Below are 20,489 nucleotides of genomic sequence, written 5' to 3' on the forward strand. Positions count from 1 at the left end.
GAGGCGCTTAGTAATCACGAAGGTGCAGGGTGACAATTTCACAGCTGGTTTGACTTTGGTTTCAGCTGGTTTGACTTTGGATCCAGGATGGGGCATTTATCCCAAATGCCCCATCCTGCATCCGCCATTGCAAATGATTGATCACCGGTAACAGATTGACTGTATACTGATGTCAGTTCCAAGGCTTGGAACATGTATGACTTCTTATGTTTTTGACAATTGTGCCATTCACTTTTCAAGAAGAATTATTGAATTGATGTTTTCTATGATTCAGTACATAAAACTTAAGGTAACCAAACTTTAAGCACAATTGGTATATGGCATGCCTAGAATGATTGGCACAATGGTGAGATAGCACTGCACAGGTCAAGAAGAATAGGTTTAATTTCAGCTTTTGCATTTGTCTTAAAGAAGGTTTTAGTGATAGATGTTCTATTACAGTGCACATGGTTGACTGTTCTATTAGTAGCTTTTAATTAGCTCAAGTCCTAACAGTATAATTTTAAACCACTCTTGCTAATTCTTAGAATAAATTCCCTGACTCTTTCCATATTTTCATTGCATATTTATGCATATTAAAGATGCAATTGTACCTGTACTACAGTTTCTAGTAGCTATAGCTTTCTAGCTTGCACATGTAAAATTTTGGATGCTTCAGTCCCCCATGCACCCCTCTAAATCCGCCTTTACCTTAGGAGGAAACAATGTGTAAGTTTCCTGTTTTCTATACTGAACTGTTATTGTCTTTTTTGTTCCTGAAATTGCATTAAATTAAACTGAAGTTACCTGTAATTAATGAAGTTGGTATCAGTGATTTTGTTCAGTGATGCAAGGGTTATATAAATGACACTATTTGTCCACAGATTATCTGAGGTCACTGGCTATTGAAATTATCTGTCAATATAATATATCATTTCTTAATCATTAGTTCTAATCATGTATATTGCATATTCATTTAGAAGACACCTTTTTTGGGCACATGCATGAGACCCGCAGGGGGGAAAGAAGCTTTAGATAAACTTTCATGAGGAGCTCTGTGGTACATAAACTATTCCCATTTCTCATAATTGGGGTTGGCCATATGTACCTTGGTGTATAGTATCTAATTAGCTATAGTAGGATTGCTAGATTGCCTGTGATCAAATTTAAAAAGGAGTTGTTGATGGTTACTTAAGTATGTGCTTTTGAAAGTCCAAGGTTAGTTTTCTGAGATCTGTTTGATGGCTGTGTACATGTGTGTCCATGCTGCAGCAGTGCTGATTATAATAATGAGGCAGTGTAGGCTGAAGAGTCAATTCAAAATAGACTAAGTAGCTAGCAAACATGTTGAATGTTCTTATATATGTGACTGCTCTATTCAGTGTGAGATTTTCACTGTTTGTACTACAACAGTGCAAACTTATTACATACAGTTTATTGTTAAAAATATGGTATGTTTTGGACGATTTGGTCAACGCCACAACCAGTGTTGTGTGTAGCAGGATGCACAATTAGTCCTGCATAGTCAGACCACTCAACTACCTTTTTCTTTGGTGTGTGGACAGGAAAAGTGCTTTTCCACCTATATACAAATAAAAGAAATGGTCTTTTTGTTGTTGTTGTTTTTTATCTGCTTTACCAATTTGGCACTGGATGCAGTCTCATGCTGACGTGTTGAATTAAACACATTGTGAACAATTGCAACAGACAGAAATTGGATTGGTGATGTAATATTAGCCACTGTGACTAGCAGAGGTGTCTAGTAAAAATACAGAATGTACATAAACATTGTGAAATATGTAAAATTCCATGAAAAGTTGGGTATTTGTGGGTCATCTGGGTCCTCAGATCCTTGGATTCCTGGTCCTGGCTGGGTCCACTGTTTATACCTAGCTACTCATATTTCTCTCATTTTTAAAGGAATTGATCACACATTAATTAGCTATATAACAACATCTACTTGGACATAATAAACATCATAGTGACAGGTTGTCTGCATGTCTAGCTAAATGGCTTCAATTAACATACAGTGTCTGAGCAGGCTTCAGTTCTTACAGCTAATTATTATTATGAATTTTATTTTTGATATGTAACAGGAGGACAAGCACTCAGTAGTAATCCATGGAGTATATTTATCATCTGAGCAGCAAAAACCTCATGCAGTAATTCATATTAATGTAATTCGTGGTGTGCATGATGTTTGTCATACAGTGCGTGGTATCGAGGGTGGTAGCTAGCTTGTCGGGATAAAAAAAAGAAGCTAGCTAGCTAGCTAGCTAGTTCCTTGGCTAATCTAGCTACCATGTGGCTAGCTAGCTAGCCATCGTGTGATGCCTATTGATTTGAGATTTGGTATGATTTACTGTTTTAACTCCTTCACTTGTAATCAGCAAAGCCGTTCATCCTTGAAGGAGTGGTAACAACACATGCAGTCACAAAATACATAGCAAGACAACACTACTGAAACAAACAAACAAACAAACAAACAAACAAAAAACTATAAAGCCTAACTAAATCATGGTATAATCATGACAGTGGAGGTCCTTGATGATTGGATGAAAGGTGGATGGTATAGCTAGCATTCCATCAATCAATGGGAAGCTCTAATACGGAAATATTTTGAGAGAAAGCTGGTGAGGTGAAATTCGGCTTTCAGGGTTAGCAAAATAGTCATATCTAATACTAATAGAGTATGACAAAAACTAGATTTAACAATGGAATGCATTTTGAGTGGTGGTTTGTTTGCGCAAGGACTAAGTGCGCAGGGCCGCAGGCCACTTCTACCCCAATCACGTGAGGTAAAATACCAACAGGTGGCGTGAAAAGACGCGTTTTATCGAGCATGGCGACGCATCACGACAAGGGGACAGACTTGGATCAGAACATAGAGTCGAATGGGGAATCTCTAAACATTCTAACTCTTCCGTCTGAGTTATTAGTTTACATTCTATCATTTCTAACTAACGTCCGAGACATTGTGAAGCTACGATACGTTTCCAGGAGATTACGTAGTGTCTGCGAAACCCCATCATTGTGGAGGGAGTTTGTCTGGCCGCATTTGGATATTTGCGAGGTACGTTGTGTGAAGAGTGTGTTGAAGTCGTGTGGACAGCACGTCAAGCGATTATGCTTTCCTGGTCACGTGATGCCTCCCAAGCAGTTGATGGCGGTATTACAACATTGTAGTAACCTGGTAGAACTTTGTATTCCAACATGCAAATTAAACCATGATAAATTGAAAAAAATGATGGAATCTACTGAGAAATTGTGGAGTTTAGATGTGCCGTGGATAGGTGCAATTCAGCCGGCTCTACTTGTGATATGTAGCAGACTGAAAGAACTTACAGTTAGAATTGACGTAAAATGGAAAATCTCTTCATTTCAATTAGTATTAGGTTCATGGTTGGATGAGTGGGCAATGAAAGAGTTTCTACCAAACACATTAAAAATTGCAGCTGGACAAAATATTCCATTAATAAGGTTGTTGGAAAATTGGTTCCGTTTAAATCCTCATTTACCAACTGGCCATACCGGTTGCCTTAAAATGTTTAGTACTTTAAAAGTTCCAATGAATCTCTTTCCTGTACTACCAGACTTTCAGTTGCAGTTTGGTCAGTCATGCACTTTGCCATTTGTGAAACCCAGAAAGTGTGGGTTGCTAGGATTAGAGGAAGACCATTATATTTTATTGACAGACTCTACTTATGGTGATAAGGCTGTACACAAGGCAAGGATCGTCACTCTTAGTGATGATATTTTACGTGGCCACTTGAACAGTGATACTATTTGTCTTGATTTTGTGAAACATTTTGATGTTTCTGGATGTAGGTTATACTCTGGTCACCTGGAGCAACTAGCCATAGCCTGTCCTAACTTACAACAACTCAACTTGCTAGGAGTTAGTGATTGCTTGAAAAGATTGCAAGGATTAAATGCCATATTTACTTGTTGCAAACAGCTGCAAGGATTAAATATAGTAAATGTTACTGAAGTGGAGAGTCATGTTCGGTTGTGGAAAATCTTGGCTGACATGAGACTGACCTATTTGGCTGTCAACATATGCACTCTAATTCCTTTGGAAGAGGATAAGCCAGAAATTGTTAGCTCATTTCAAGAGTGCGTTAATTTAAAAGCATTAGAAGTGCACCATAGTTATTGCTACCATGATGAGCACAAAAACTATGACTTATCAGTTTTGTCCAACTTTTCGTCTCTTCTTCATTGTTTCATAGGAGATATTCATAATAATATCGAGGTTGTTATTAATAGTTGTTCAAAACTCAAGTATCTTGTACATTCAAGCTTATCTTCCCATTTCTCTTATAAGGTATCCACACAAAATGAAAATTTGGAACAGTTGTGCATTAAATCTGCCCTCCCAAGGTATGTAGAGATTCCTAACACTTTCATGCAGTCAGTATCAGCTCATGGTGGCCTGGTACATGTTGCGCTCTGTACAGGAATAGTGTATGGTGATGGTGTTACTGCTCTGATAGGAAATTCTCCAAAACTCCTGACATGTCACCTCTTTTCGCGCAATTTCTGTATAAAAGTCTCTGACAAATATGAAAGTGTTATGGTGAGGGATATGAAAATGATGCTTAAGAAAAAGTTTGGTAGCAGAAAGCTCTTTACATGTGGAAGTTTCCAGTTGTACAGAAGTGACAAAGACGCATTTCATAATATTGACCATTTTTTGGTTGAGCGTGATACAGACATTCTTTCATTGTGGTCGACTAGGGTTAGTGGTACTTTTTTTCACAAAGTCAAATATACATAACTAGCTAAAACATGTTTAAGTTAGTACATACTATCTATAATTTGTTGTATAGGCATGCGTTGATCTCCACATATTTCATATTTGGTCTATATAATATTATACACATAGTATTAGTAATATTTTAGATAGGAATAAGAATTATTAAAAACTGAGAAGAGTCAAATACTCCACCAGACAGCAATGAAACCCATCGTGGAGGAATTACTCACACTTTAGTGGACAACTTGCTACTGCCTATTTTGTGTGACTAAGGTTTCACTGAGAACTTGCACTAGTTTTAGAGTTTCAGTAGCTAGAAGACCTGCCATTGTCACTCTTAAATAAGTAATCAAGGAACTCTTAACATAGTTGACTCTTACGTTATAGTTATATCACAGAATATCTTAGTTTCAGAGTCAAAGCCAAGGACAAGTGTTGTACAATAAATGTGATCTGTAAGTTATTTCTTTGTTACTTCAATGTTTGCCGTTGTATAAACTGTTCAACATTTCTGTAACACTAGCTGTTCTATTATAATTACTCATCACAAACCTTGCTGCCCTTCTCTGTACCATTTCTAATTTGTGGATGTTTTGTTCATAGTACATGTTCAAGAATGGGGTGGACAAATGTATTATAGCATTAACATTATATTGCAGTAGATTATGTTGTAGAAGACTCCTTACTGAATTTGCATTAGTAGTGATCATGTTGACATGCTGTATTCACTATTATAAGGTTTCTGTCAATAACAATGCCCAGGTACTTGAGATGTCTTATACTATAATATGGATAGGTGATAGGATGGTTTCACATGATTAGTTCTATCAAAAACTCTTAGGATTAAATGATATCTACCAAGCATCAGCCCATTGTGAAAAAGTGTTTAAATCATTTTGGAGGGCAATCATGCATGTCTTTTCAGATGAATAGTTCTGTAAAGTAATGTGTCGTCTGCATATGATATAACCAAATCATTGATGAGATGTTGTGCAGTGAATGTGCTAGTTAATGTAGTAAAGGAACAAGAGCGGTCCAAGTACTGACTGACCCTTGTGGTACTCCTGATGTTACTTTAAACATTTGACTGTATACATCATCACAACAACTTGCTGAGATCTGCTTGTTAAAAGGTCTCAATCCATCTTAATATGCTTCCACAAATACTGCATAGTCTGTTATTTGGTACAGTATCATGGCTTTAGACATATCTAAGAAAATTGTATCAATTTGTCTCAACATGGTTGTCACAATTTCATTAATTCTTTCAACCAACTAAGTTTTATGTTGTTGTTCAGCAAGAATATTGTGTTTATTTAACATCTCAAGGGAAGGTGTTTATACTGACTCAGAGAAGACCAGAAATGTGTCTTGTTGGCCTACACTGTGACCTACATCTATCCAGTTTCTCAGACTTGCATCATATTATTGCCAGTTAAGTTTGTTAACAATTTTGCAGCCATTGCTAGGCCCTTATAACATTTGACAGAGAGATAGGACTTGTGAATGTGATCCAGCCTTTACCACCACGAAGGATTGCTTGACAAGTGAATCAATCCTGGCTTTTCCAAACTACACTAAACCATTCCTCCTGGACACTTATACAAGAGGAATAGAAGCTGTGCTCAGGGCCGCCCACAGGTTGGGGGTGGGGGGGATTTGCCCCAGGGCCCCAGGAGGCCCCAATCAAGGGTTCCTTGAATACCTGTTTAAAAGATCGATATACTCTAATAAAGTAGTCACAGTATTCTTCAGAGGAGAGTGTAGCAAGCTTATAAATATGGAGATATGGTTGGTGAGGGGTAGCTGTTGTCATTGTCAGTATGTAATGACCTTTTTTTTGGTCTTTCAACTTACAGCTTGGGTGAAGTTGTGATTCAGAGTGGAAATCTCCTTTCCCCTGGGGCCTTTTATACTTTAACCTTATGCCCTGGGCCCCTTAATTTCTCTGGGCAGCCCTGGCTGTGCTTTCACAAGAAGTTGAATGGCAGAAGATAATAGCATATGTAAGCAGAGTACTTAGTAAGGCAGAACAAATTAAAAGTACAGTGTGACCAGGAAAGAGTTGCTGGCCAGTGGCCATAGTTACATTTGTTCACCATTTCCAGTAATATATACTTAAGTTTTCCAGAGCAACACTTCCTGTTACAAACAGATCATAGTTCTTTTACCTTTCAGAACTTCAAAGAGCCCAGAAGGTCAGTTAGCCAAAAAAATATTACATTTGTAAAAAAGTTGATTATGTAAAGGCACACGCAGAAAATTATTACATTTGTAAAAAAGTTGATTATGCAAAGGCACACGCAGTTAGCACGCTTGAAAATTAATTACAAGACTTTAATGTTACTGTGATTCATCTACAAGGTAAAAAACACCTGAGTGCTGACCCTATGTCTGGAAGACCTGAACAACAAGACCAGTTACATACCCATGAGGTGACAACATATCACCCAACAAAGCAATTAATCCCACCTCTCAATTCTACTAACTGGGGTGCATGAAGCAGCTGAAACACAACATGATGCAATCAACAGACTATGTCAGCTACCATGATTGTGACCAAGCTACCAGATGCATCTTTACATATTAAACAGCTTGAGAATGACACCACTGGGCCTATCCTGAAGGCCGAGGAAGCAAATTGTAAGCCAGATGCAGAGTTTTTGAAGGGACACTCCTGTCAGCTATTCCAGCTTTGGGATCAGTTGGTGGTGGTCAATAGGATACTATATACCAGAGGTTTGAGTATTTTAAAGGAAAATAAGACTGCATGTCTATGTACAGTTGGTATAGTACCCAATAGCTTGAGAGACACAGTATTTGAGGAGCCTCATGCAGGGAGTCTTGGGGGGCCATTTAGGAGAGGACAGGACTGCATAAGAGAAATTTTTTCTGGTTAGGACACACAGAACAGGTCAGACAATGGTGCAGAACTTATGTTAGATGTGCAACAAGGAAGAACCCACCCAAAGCCCAGCATATGGTGTGCTGCAGAGTGCTAGAACTGCATGGATATCCATTGCAGATGGTGGCAGCTGATCGTGACTTAATGGGACCACTACCGCCAAGCAAGTATGGTAACCACTACATCCTAGTAGCTGTTGACTTCTTCACAAGATGGGTTTCTAGAAGCTTATGTCATACCAGACCAAGAAGCCATTACAGTTGTCTGTAAGTTAGTAAACAACATGTTCTGTCGATGTAAATAATAAAGCTAAAAAAATTAATGGTTAAATATCAAGACCTGAGTATTGAGTAGTTACAGAGAGTTTGGAACCTGAGAACTGTAAAGGTTATATTCCTATTGTTATTGGTTGTGTAGGAACTTACACTCCAAAAGGAACTTCCATCCCGTGGCTCCACTTTTTAAAATCTGCCGTTCTTGGCTCTGCTCACTTGTTAAGGAGGGTTTTGGCACTTCCAGATCTCCAGCAGCAGAACTTTGTTGATTGACAATCATACTGTTCCAGTAATTGCATGCTGTGGTTTCGGAGATTAATATTATTACAACACATGCACGTACAGGTACACAAAAAAATTAGGAATTTTCAACTAGAGTAGGGACCAAAACACATCGATAAAAATATTGAAACAGGCCAAAGTAGTACACGATATTAAATCACAGTAAAACAATAAGAAGTGTTATATCCCTACTGTGCATTTCCATTATGGTATCTTGAGCACAGAAGGGATATAATAACACTTCTTATTGTTTTACTGTGATTTAATATCATGCATTACTCCAGCTTGTTTCAGTACTTTTTATTGATGTGCTATGGTCCCTACTCTAGTTGAAAAGTTTTAATTTTTTGTGTACTTGTTTGTTAACATATTTTGCAAAATAGAATTGTTAACTCACTCATACCACATCAAAAGAAATGGCACCATGCACCCCAGCTATCAATTATCATCTGAAAGTGAAGTATCCATTACACTTCATTGTCAGCTATGTTCAACCTGTTACACAGAAATATGAATCAAGAACTGTTTGAAAAGCACCTCTGCAATCAAAGTAGCCACAATGAAAAATGCAGACGATTTCTGTTATGAAGGGAAACCATCACATGCTACCACCAAATTGACACTTTTTGTTGTCAGCAAAGATGAATGGGACACAAAGGAGGACACTGGTAAGTCCATGAAGAATACATTGTATGTACTGCGGTATGCCAAAAGGCACCTCTTGGGCCGCAGTGACATCGAACAGTGAAAAAATCAAGCCTGTAGGCGTAGCCTTAGCCATTATCGAGTTACACTTGTCTGAAGGAATCAGTCAGTCAGTCGGTCAGTCACTTACTCAGTCAGTCAGCAGAAAATTCTGTTTAATATATACATTTAAAATTCCATAGCAACTTGTTGAAAGTGTTTCGGGTCAATCTGAAGGCTTGGTTTTACCTAACTAATACTGTCCTTCATCCGGCGTCATCAGGGAAAAGTGAGGCTGATTGTTTTGGGAGATGTTTTTTTCATAGGCCATGCCCACACCTTTGTGGTCTCTACTATACAGTGCTATCATATTGTATGATTATATGAATGTAAATTCTTTAAACGTTTGGCCCAGTCTTGGCATCAATAATACATAATCACAAAAATTCAGGTGATAGGAGAATTCATCCAGGTACATAATACAGTTATGTCATTCCGTAAGTTAGTAATCATGGGGGAGATGCTTTTCTGGTGCCATAGTATAAATTGGCTTAATTAAGTCAGGATCTTCAGGGATGGATCTAGGATTTCTCAATGGGGATGCTAAGCTAGGGAAATCTATAGTGGAGGCTAAAAATGTGGCAACTGGTTGATGCAACTAGTATAGTGCAGTACAGTGTGACTGAGAAACACATACAGCATGAGGAGCATGCTTTATCTGGGGTATGCCCTCAAGCAAAATTTTGCAAATTTAGCTTTCTTAGATTGAATTTGGCAATAATATTGACTAAACCTTATTGAAATTGTGAGTCACTTTAGCTAGCTAAGTGAAATCATTAGCTATTTTCTATATAGTAGTGGTAGCTAGCTAGCTATCATTTAAAGGACATAGTATAAATGCTGCAGTTTTGGTTTGAGTTCAAAGTTGCATGAAATTCAGGAGTTGCATGATCTTTGTGGATGTTCTATTAGAATAATTGACTACTTTATTAATAGAGTATAGTGCTCCAAGACAAAACTTTCAAAAAATATTCTATTCACCCACCCACACACATTTTCTAGATACGTTCTACAACAGACATTATACTTGTATATTATGCTATGCTCAATAGCGTACCATTCTATTTTGTTTTTTAGTTGTTTTTAGTTTTTAACATTGTTTAGTTGTTACAACATAGCTACAGCATGTGTTAAAAACAGTGATATATGATAAATTTCATTTCCAAAACTATAAATTGATTTTAGCTACAGCATCATAAACAAAAACTAAACAGAATATCAAAAAAAAAAAACTGTCACCACAAGTTTTAGTCTAGTCATTCTTCTTCTTCAAGTAAACGATAACGTCATTAATTCAAACTCTTAAGAATGTGTAACAAATAACGATTTTTCAAAATGCCATGAAAATAGGAAAAATGGATAAAACTTTCCATAAAAACGAATTTTCAAAATCTCATTGTGAAAAAAGTGGGATATAATATGGTATTTCCAGTGGCTTATTGAATACATATAAGCCTTAATATAAATCCTGTATTATACTCAACTTATACTTTAGTATAATCCATACTATACTACTGCATATATGGTTTCAGTTTATTTACCACATTACCTGAAATAGCTTATATCTAATATAATTCCCACACTATACCATCACATATATGGTTTCAGTATGTTTATCATATTAACAAAAGCTGTGCATGTGATTGTTAGTATACTACAGGCAGTGGCGGATCCAGGATGGGGCATTTGGGGCAAATGCCCCCCCCCCCCCCCCCTTCAAGAAATTGCATACAAGATCGAGATACTCTAATAGAGCAGTCAATTACTCTAATAAAGCAGTCACAATGTTCATGAGGCAGTGTAGCTTACCTATGAAGCTATAAATAGGATTTTATTTTACATAACAGACGTGATATAGTTGGTAAGGATAACTAGCTATTATTGTCGTGACCTTTTTTTTTATTTTTTTGGTCTTCAACTGGTTTTCAGCAAGTTTTTTTGGTCTTCAACTGTTTTTCAGAAAGGTGCCCCCCCTCTTTCGAAACTCTGGATCCGCCCCTGACAGGTTATATCAAGCTTTTTTGTATTCAATAAGCCACTGGAAATACCATCTTATATCCCTCATTTTTCACAGTGTCTGTCACCACAAATTGTTAGCATCAATGAGAGCATTCATAAACTATGATTGTTTGACAAAACTGACTCAACAGTGTCTAGGACTAGTTTCAAAGTAAGTATGAAATTGGATTAATATGCATGCATATCATGGCATTATTGCGGTGGTTACCATGGAAACAAGTGTACAAACTAATGAAAATTTGTAAATAATAATCATAATTTATCATTTATCACATGCAAAAAACAGAACCAAGGTACATAGCTACTGTTGACCTAAAACTGTGGTCAAAATGCAAAATTTTGGAAGCTATTAAATGTCTTGGTGCACTTCATTTCAATGCTTAGTAGTTTTACCCCTTTGATCCCCTCTTGTTGATTCCTAGAAGAGATTTCGAATACATTAAATTTCATTTTGTATGCTTTAGATGTAACTATGATACAGCACCTGTATTGTAGCTTCTCGAGTATCTTTCTAGTTAGCAAAATAAAAATAGTAAAATATTTGAGCCCGCATGCACTTCAGTGGCTCCCTAGCTAAATCCGCCCTTTAATTCTCACCCATTGTTATATATATATATAATACTCATAGTATAGTCTACGCACTGAATCTCGATGTTCTGATTCTGCCAGCCGGGATAGCTACACTGTTAAAACAGTGATGTTCATAGCACATGCTCGTCATGTAAGTAGCACACGAACACTTGTCACATGAAGTTTGTGGGATTCACGCCACCTGCAGTTGTGTACTGCTAACGCGATGTTTATGTGCTAATTACATACTGCTTGTGATTAGCACGCGCCTTTATTGTTGGAGAAAGGAGGTGACAGCGTCGTCAGAGCTGAAGGCGTTTTACCTGATTCCCAAAGGTATTCTGTACTAAACTAGGTGCATCCTATCAATTTTGGTTGTTTAGTAGGTTTGCGCATTGTTATATCGACGTGAATGCATCTTCAACTAAGTTAATCTTATTTTAAATGCTTGTAGATAAAAAGTGCCTTGCCATTATTAAATACCATAAACACAATGCCTGTTGTATATTATCTATGTTAGGATAGAAAAGATCAATATTTGTTAGGTCATTTTTGAAGAAGGTCATTATTTAGAATAACTGCTGGTAGAGCTAGTTGTTGTTTTCTTTATCTGTGAAGTGTGTAGCCTACTAAATTGTTACACAATCATGAAACTGTGTGTGGGCTGGGTACTAGTTGCTGTGTACCTATCAATGTCACACCCACCGACCCCAAGCTAGGTCAGGTAGTGGTTGGAGATTTGTAACCCAAGGGTAGAAATTTAAATCAGACTCATACCAAGAGTATCCTGCTCTAGGAGGATTTACCTGTGTTCCTCCCTCATGACACAGGTGTTGGTTTACTGAGTAGGTGTGACTGCACTTGCTTTTGTGTGTGTGTGTGTGTAGTGTGAGTTTGTAATGCGCATGCATACATAGATGTACAACTCCTAATATGGATTGAAAACAGTGTTACGAGCCAGAAATAGGCTTGTTTCGAATGTTACCAGTGGTTTCCATAATTTGTATCGTATACTAATTTAATTGTCCCCTAATGAAGTTTTAAAGGTTTAGTGAGAGTGATTTAGAACCTACGAGTGAAGTGTGGTACATAATTTTGTTCCACAGCTTTGGCATTAGATTAAAGCTTGAAAGACAAACAGTTACACTAGACAGCAGCTGTGTAGAGTTAGGAGTACAGAAACACGACGGTACAACAACACCTAGCCAAGGAAATACACAACGTTTAAACTAGAGGTGTGGCTTACATTCTAATGACCAAAGGGGTTTTTAAAAGCCATGTATCGTCAATACCAGAAGGTGTATACAGCTACTACAGGAACAGAAACGTACCTTGGTGTAGAAGCAATACTGAAACGGCACGATATGACGAGTTTCTTTTGTGGGAAAGGACAGTCAGTGACTTCCACCAAAGCAACTTGTATCGCTCAACCGTAGAGAACTTTTGTATTCTACTAATTAAAACCTACACTGATAGTCTACAGTAAAGAGAAATGTTAAGGCACATGGTGTTGTTTCTAATCCCTATTAAGAGTCGTATGTCTATGATGCATGTGTGTGATTGTGTTGTGCATGTACACCCTATGTGATCTATTTTCTGATTGCTTGCATGATGTAGCTGTGGAGCTTATTAATGATTGTTAAGACCACTTACATGGCCAGTGTACATATAGTAGTATTCATGAGCACTTGATTATATGTTGCATAACACTTGAATACTGTATAATTGTTTCAGATCTTTAAATGTATTTTAGTACGTATGGCTCCACACTACTCTGATGCACAGAAAAATCCAGTTTCAAGTCCTACTAGCCAAAACTGATTTGTACTGCAGCCAGTTACAAGTCTGGGTTAGTTTATGTACATTAGCCTAGTACCAAAGAATACATGGTGATGCCCATCATAGGGGCAGTAATCAGTGGTCAGAGTGAGCCGTCTTTTTGTTCTTGGCTGGTTCTAATACGTTTAAAGGTAATGTATTTTGTATCTGCTTTGTAGTTTTGGTATAAAGAAATAAAGTGATGGTATCACTCTCACGGCATAATACTGTTTCACTCAAGTGTCTCAATTTAGTGGGATTTCAGGAGTGCGTACAACTGGGACCATAGACAAGTGATTCATACTGTGTTCTTCTAGTATAGCTGCCAAGCATGTTGAAGTTGAATAGCACTTTGCACAAAGATCAGGCTGACATTTTTGAAGCCACTGATGCAGACACACCACACAGGAAAGTTCTGTTGGATAACAAAGGGAGGGGCCTACATGTATAGCACACAATCTGACTATTGACAAGTGCCCTGATTATCAAGGTGTCCTTGTTAGTGAGGTGCTCTGGTTTCAGGGGTCAAACACACTAATACAAATGATACCAAGACAAGTGTCCTGATTTTTGATGTGTCCTAATTTCAGGAGCCTGAATGTGTATACATTACTACGGTACTATGTAAAAAAAATTCCACCAAATTTGCGAAGCTTCCCAAATTGTTGACAAACGGACTGTATCCAATTGTGTTCATTAAGCTTTGTGAATTGTTCGCGATGGTTCATGAACTGCCTGTAAAGACTCATGAACTCCTAGCAATACTTTCCAAAACTTTATTTTGTAAAGTACCATACAATGAGTAGAGTGTCTGGATTTCAGAGTTTTAAATCTGTGTACTCTAAAACTATTACAAATAAAACCATGAACTACTGGTGTCCCAATCATCAGTGAACTATGTATATAGGTATCCCAGTTGTAAAGTGTGTGTAAATTACTACAAGTAGTGCCGTAGTCCTTAGTACAGTAATTTAATACCGTCAGTGTTTATGTCACTCAAATATATCTCCAGAATTTCTGTGGCAATGGATGCATTGGGCACTGGATAAATAATCATCACTGTAGCCAGACTTGGAGGACATTATTTGGCACACCTGGACCTCGCTGGTCACTCAGCTATCATTAATTTTGTGAAATTTTGGTGACTTTAGCATTGACAGTGTGGTACGTATGTAAGTATGAAAAGAAGTCTAGTGTAATTTGTGTTCTTTACAGGCATGCAAATTAACCCTCAGGAAGCAAGAATTGTCGCTACAGTGCCACCATAGCACAAGTAAAAATACTTGAGTGAGATTTTTCACTTTGTTAATTGTATTCTGCAATATTTGTAAACATGCTGTACATTGATTTGTATGAAAAGTGATTACAACTTGTGCCACCATTAGGCATATACTATGGATAGTGTTTCTTGATATATTATACATACAGTGAAACCCTATTTAATGAACACTTTGGGACTTTATAAAACTTTACTGGTATAAGATTGTTCTTTCTCGGAGGTACATTTGTATTGGTAGAGGTCTACAGAAAACCTTCCTTATACAGTGTCCTTTACATGGAGAGTCCTTTAAAGAGATTTCCATCTAAAACCACCATCCAGTCTACAGATGTTGAGACGTCAACTGAAGCTCTAGATAATTCCTCTCGTACTAGTACCACCTGCAACAGGGATTGTTATAAACTAATTACTAAATACACCAGACATAATCCTGTACGTACTATGTAGGTTACTCTTTCGAACAAAAATTTACCAGAAACTTAGCCTACTAATACCTTCAGCCTACAAAGGCAGGATAAGTAAAATTCATCACCACAAAACCAAAGTTCCATAATGAACCCAACCAGAGGTGATAGGACAAACCCAATATACATTACGTTATACACTCAAAGCAATGCTTGAAATTTCATGTGAGTGAATGGTACCTGTACAAAATATTGATGAAGAGGTTCTATGAGGTTCAATATATTTCTGAATTCTACTGTGTTTGTACTTTGCAATGGTGCAAAGAAAGACAAAACTGTTATGAGGAAACCAGTGTTTCAAAATGACAATACTAGGCGGTCACCAATTCGCCATTAATCCCTGCTTTTATTCCACAGCCACAAACAATTGTCAGTGTTGGTATGGCTCATTTACAGGTTTACTAAATCACTTAGTCACCTACACATGTTCACTTAGTAACCCACCCTCAAGCAATTTGGTACATGATAAATAATTATAACATAAAAGGCACACTGGAGTACTTGATAATACTGTAATACTCTTCTTCTCCATGTTCTGTGAATAATTCTGGACAAATAGTAAACTAAGCAGCGTATCTACTGTAGTTCTGCTGTTACTCTGGTAACCGTTTGAATAATTATTTTTGTGGGCACTGTAAGAAGAAACCGTTCCGCTGTTCTCCATTGCTCTTTCACCCCACACTCATGCTCTGGCTATAAAGGTACGTACTTTAAACCATAGTCTAAATAAGTTAAACACCATGACCAACAGGAACTAAGAGATTTAGTAACCCCTCTGGCCCTTAGTAGTGCCCTTGCTGCGCTCGGGACGCTATAGCCTCGGGCCATCAGGGTTACTAAATCGCTTAGTTCCCTTGGTCTTGGTGTCTAGCTATTGTATAAGTGGATGATTTAACAAAGTAACCTACAGATGAAATATGTTACATATTCAAGTATTTGATCACATTTAGCACTATGCTATGACATACAGTTTGTCATGGTGCTTTTGTCTGTGGCTTATGTCAACACAGTGGGCTAATACTTGACAGTAGCCACTTTACACTGACTGACTATGTACAGACCATCTTTTACATGTAAACTTGGATGCTGTGTGTTTCTAATAGAGCACACAAATAAATATGGGTGATTACGTACTGTGTATGTAGTTTGAGCGTGTATGCATATACACAGTTGTAGTTTACATACTACAGCAATGCACAGGGGCGGATCCAGGGGGTTCAAAGGGTTCCATGGAGCCCCCCTTTTGAAAGCTTCTCTTACTTGAGACACTCTAATAGAGCAGTCACAGTATTCTTAAGAGGAGCAGTGTATTAAGCTATGTATACAGTATTAAATAAGGAAGTATAGTTGGTGAAGGCATCTATAGTATGGTGAGTGGCAGCTATTGCCAGCAGGTGATGACCTTTTTTTGTTTTCGACTTACAGCTAAGCTGAAGTTGCAATTCCAGACTAGAACCCCTCCCCCCTTTTAAAAAGTCTGGATCCACCCCTGATACAAAAAAACCAATTACAAATAAACAAGACAATAATTCATACACTGTAGTTTGTCACGGTGGACAAAAAAATACAACTTTCCATGTATCTCTGCAGAAATTACGTATGCAGCTGGTTTTTATTCAATGTTTCATGTACAATGAAATTGTATGTACGTATCACAAACTCTGCATTTCATGGTGTGCATCTGTACAAGCAGATTTCAGATCAATGTTGAGTATACAACACTTGTGTGTCTGAATTCACATTGTAAATTATTTTTGAAGTTTTTATTTACAGCCACTTTTACAGATTTGGAATAATTCACGTATAGCGTAGGAATTGAACACCTTATAAGGCCACTCCAATTGACATACCAGTTTCTCATCCCTCAAATATAATTTCACTAGATTAGTCATTACACATGTACACACTCTATTTAATGCCTATTGTACTAACTGGAACTAGCTGTATTGCTTATTGACTTACTTTACTGCATCCACTTACTTTACTGCATCCAGGTAAGTGTTATTGTTACTAATAATTGTAAGTGGTAACCTTATATGGTATGTGACTAAATTTGCATTAATCCATTCAGTTTGCACTTTGTGCTGCATTTTAGTCAAATACCGTACGCAAGGAAATTTTGACGTAAGAACTATTTGACGAATTCAGACTTCAGCAGATTTGACGAATAAAATGTTGACGAAAATCAAGAAATTGTAGGCAAAACCTGTACTTTTAAGGGCGCTTATAAACATTTGACGAATTTAAATTTGAAGAATTAAACCAATTCGTCAAATTCTTTTGACGGAGATCAGACCAGGAGCTGGCAATGGGAGGGGCACAAACTGTAGGTAATTGAGAATAGTAGATTACCTTGTATTTTTAAAGCAGCAAATAATCACCTCATACACCTACTGTAGTATTGGCTTTGTGAAGTGTTAAAAGCTGTTTTAATGGCTAGAATGTCTTAAACTCCAACATGGTAATTATTTTTAGAGGTGCTTACTATGCACAAAGGTGCTGGGTGAAAGTTTGACAGTTGCTTTCCTTTTGTTTTTAGGAGTTACACAAATTGATTATGGCCTGATAAATTAAGGTTTGGTATTTCAATCAAAAGAAGTACGGCTCCTCCACAAAGGGAGGGGCGGCAGAATTTGCCCCAAAATTCCCCATCGATCCACTATTGGAGATGGCCAGCTAGTGGTTGGGCCTTGTGAGACCAATGAGTAAGCTGGGTCCCAAAGCAGTAAACGAGTTTACTATCTATGGTTCCCCTAGGCCCCAGCTAACACCATGCAGGTCCCAGCCAGGTAGATGGCCCCTTGAAAATAAAATTGGCCCGAGTCAAGCTTGATCTACTCCAAATAAATTCTGCTCCCCATCCCGTTCTCAGGTATATCTACATTTGGTCAGGTTCGATCGATTATCATTCATAGCATTCCAAGCCACTTATTTGTGTGGACACAACAATAGCAAACTGCATAAAAAATACACTGACACCCTTACAAGTGAACCAGTACAGGTAAACCAAAAAAGGACATTTAGTGCAGAGTGTGCAGGCAGTGGATAGGAAACCAACAGCACTTATTATTATTCCAGTTGGGCACTGGAGGGTTTGTACAGAAGGCAGAACCTGTATGAGGTGCTTACCACTAGCCCAGGAAACCTAAGCAAAAAATCTATGAGTTTAGTATCCTAAAGTAAAACAGAACAAGCACTGAAAAAAGCCAACCCCTTCGTTCTGCAGGCCAATACCATACATGCATTGCACTAATGACTCACTACCACATACAACAGTTCCTTAGACTGGGCAGAGTCCTTAAGTGAACTGGCAGTGGTGATAACCATAGTCATAGATACTACTCTCCAGTATCTATGCCATAACTAACAAACTGTAACTCACCGAGCCAACATGTCACATTTCGACACGTGCTGTCACGTGCAATCAGTGTAGTGATGTTCATCGTCACTGCGAGCGTCACTGCGCAACGTGACTACATACAATGACAAAAATAGTGCAATTGCTAGTATGACATCTTACTTTAATATAATAATGGAACAACTCTGCACCGTTCCCAGCATCAGCCGCTTGTCGCTCATATAATTAATACACATTGAAAGTCGACAAAATTTTTGTTGTTACCTTGGTGATGGATTTTGGCGGTGGTTTTGACGAAAGTGGCAGCTTTCTTTCGCTCTTCCTTTCGCGAACATAGAGAGGGGTAGAATTCACCAATGAAAGTGGCGCCATGTTTATTCGGATTTATAGCGACGGCGCCTTGGTTAGTGGACGGTTTGTGGCGAAAATGAAGAAGCCACTTCAAGCCAGTCTTCAACCCGTAAGTAGAACAGCTTTCTTAACGTGTTTAATATATTTTCATTGCAGTTGTGGTCACAATTTAGTCCCGAATCGGCCGGAAAGAACCGTCGAGCGAATTTGCGAGATATTATGGACAGTGCTAGTGCAGCCAATCCTAGTTTACAGGCCTCTAGAGATTTGAGAAATACGTCTGCTGAGAAAAGTATTAGAGGTACTGAAAACTTCAGTTCACATAACTGCTTACATCATACCTACAGCTACTGGGAAGATTCTACAATGTAATGACTTGATGTCATTGGAACTGTGTGGTGTCTTGGATAGTTACTATTAACCACAGAATAGCACAGATGGACACAAGTGCTTGATGCAAGGTAATCACAGTGCTTGTGTGCCCAACCACATCAGTTTATACCTTGATCTATAGGTATATCTGAAGGACAGTTCTCCTGTGGATTAAGTGGTACGCAAAAGTATTTCATTGTGACAACTCCGTTCAATGTTGTTCTTTTAGATCAAAAATGACCATGCAGCATCGATGTTAAATGTCTGGGATCATCTTAACATCTGGTCGGCTCATCTGACAAGTACATCTAAGATCGTCCTCTGGTGAGAATTCCTTGGATCATCAAGTGAGAAAGTCTGGGATCATGATGAGAATGCCCAAAGTTGTCTACTGAAAACTGCAGTGTCACGTAACTGCTTACGTTATCTACCTACAGCTACTGCGCAGATTCTACAGATGTTGCTCAAGAATGATTATGGTACGATGAATCAAAATTGTGATACAGTGATTGATAACTTTCATTAGGTAAAGCGGAACTATGAACAGAATTAAATGCCAGTGCCACTGACACACATGCTTTATACAAGGTAATTGCTAGTATACACAACCACATTAGTTTACACCTTTTAACTGTAGGTATGACTCGAGGACAATTCTCCTGTGGATTAAATGGTACGCAAAAGTATTTCATTGTGACAACTGCTATTCAATATTATACTTTTAGATCAAAAATGACCATGCAGTGGTGTAGCAGCATCAGTATTGAATATTTGGCAGTTGTCTTCTGGTAAAACTTCTGGGATCATCTTAATGTCTGGTCGGGTCATCTGAAAAGAACATCTAAGGTCGTCCTCTGGTGAGAATGTCTCGGGTTACCTGATGAGAATGTCCGAATTCTTGACATCTGGACACCTACAGCATACAGAATTGTATACACATTATATTGTATTTGTGTATTTTGTAAACATTTAAAGAAAAAATTAATTGTGGGAAACAGAGAAAATGCGTAAAACGAACGAGAAAAGCATGTTTGCCTCACCAAAATTTTTATGTGTGAAATACAAGCAAACAATGTGTGCATACCACATGAAAAATTGTGTGCTATCTGTGGCAAATATCCCACATGAAAAAACTCGTGATATGCACATGACAGTGTATATATAGTTCGGATTACAGTAGCTCGAGTCAGAAATGCCGGCTCAGTGCTGATTTCATAAAGAGCTAGCGCATGCAAAATCAAAACTGCATGGTGTATATAGACTTGCTCCAATACAAAATAGCTACATTGATATTGTGTGTGTGTTCGTAATAGC

General features: G+C 37.9%; 1 protein-coding gene and 2 long non-coding RNA genes across 7 annotated transcripts; 2 read left to right on the plus strand and 1 right to left on the minus strand.

Moving 5' to 3' along the window:
* Window positions 1-11,590: 11,590 nt before the first annotated feature.
* Window positions 11,591-14,769, plus strand: LOC136237990 (uncharacterized). Of its 4 annotated transcripts, XR_010692700.1 has the most exons (5): window positions 11,591-11,684; window positions 11,796-11,869; window positions 13,287-13,503; window positions 13,606-14,515; window positions 14,567-14,769. It is a non-coding gene; the product is annotated as an uncharacterized lncRNA (long non-coding RNA). The 4 variants fall into 4 exon arrangements; XR_010692699.1 differs by lacking the exon at window positions 11,591-11,684 and having other exon boundaries at window positions 11,691-11,869; XR_010692698.1 differs by lacking the exons at window positions 11,591-11,684; window positions 13,287-13,503 and having other exon boundaries at window positions 11,691-11,869; window positions 14,364-14,515.
* On the minus strand, window positions 14,640-20,321 carry LOC136237991 (uncharacterized). The gene is made up of 4 exons (XR_010692701.1): window positions 19,895-20,321; window positions 18,615-19,834; window positions 18,477-18,567; window positions 14,640-15,010 (listed from the first exon to the last, which is right to left on the minus strand). It is a non-coding gene; the product is annotated as an uncharacterized lncRNA (long non-coding RNA).
* LOC136237989 (uncharacterized) lies at window positions 18,689-20,179 on the plus strand. Of its 2 annotated transcripts, XM_066028285.1 has the most exons (8): window positions 18,691-18,912; window positions 18,960-19,104; window positions 19,151-19,264; window positions 19,318-19,353; window positions 19,405-19,654; window positions 19,702-19,763; window positions 19,813-19,848; window positions 19,901-20,179. In XM_066028285.1, the coding sequence occupies exons 1-3, from the start codon at window positions 18,823-18,825 to the stop codon at window positions 19,222-19,224; spliced, it is 309 nt and encodes a 102-aa protein (XP_065884357.1). In that variant the 5' UTR covers window positions 18,691-18,822; the 3' UTR covers window positions 19,225-19,264; window positions 19,318-19,353; window positions 19,405-19,654; window positions 19,702-19,763; window positions 19,813-19,848; window positions 19,901-20,179. The 2 variants fall into 2 exon arrangements, with proteins under 2 accessions (XP_065884358.1, XP_065884357.1); XM_066028286.1 differs by lacking the exons at window positions 19,405-19,654; window positions 19,702-19,763; window positions 19,813-19,848; window positions 19,901-20,179 and adding an exon at window positions 19,862-19,877 and having other exon boundaries at window positions 18,689-18,912; window positions 19,318-19,357.
* Window positions 20,322-20,489: the final 168 nt, after the last annotated feature.

This window comes from Dysidea avara, chromosome 11, assembly GCF_963678975.1.
Source record: "Dysidea avara chromosome 11, odDysAvar1.4, whole genome shotgun sequence".
Classification (NCBI taxonomy): Eukaryota; Metazoa; Porifera; class Demospongiae; order Dictyoceratida; family Dysideidae; genus Dysidea; species Dysidea avara.

Bases quoted from the DNA above. Each gene is read 5' to 3' on its own strand.
- LOC136237989 (XM_066028286.1), top strand. From the start codon at position 18,823: ATGTTTATTCGGATTTATAGCGACGGCGCCTTGGTTAGTGGACGGTTT. The intron at 18,913-18,959 runs GTAAGTAGAACA...TTTTCATTGCAG, and splicing joins TTCAAGCCAGTCTTCAACCC to TTGTGGTCACAATTTAGTCC. The intron at 19,105-19,150 runs GTACTGAAAACT...TCATACCTACAG, and splicing joins TGCTGAGAAAAGTATTAGAG to CTACTGGGAAGATTCTACAA.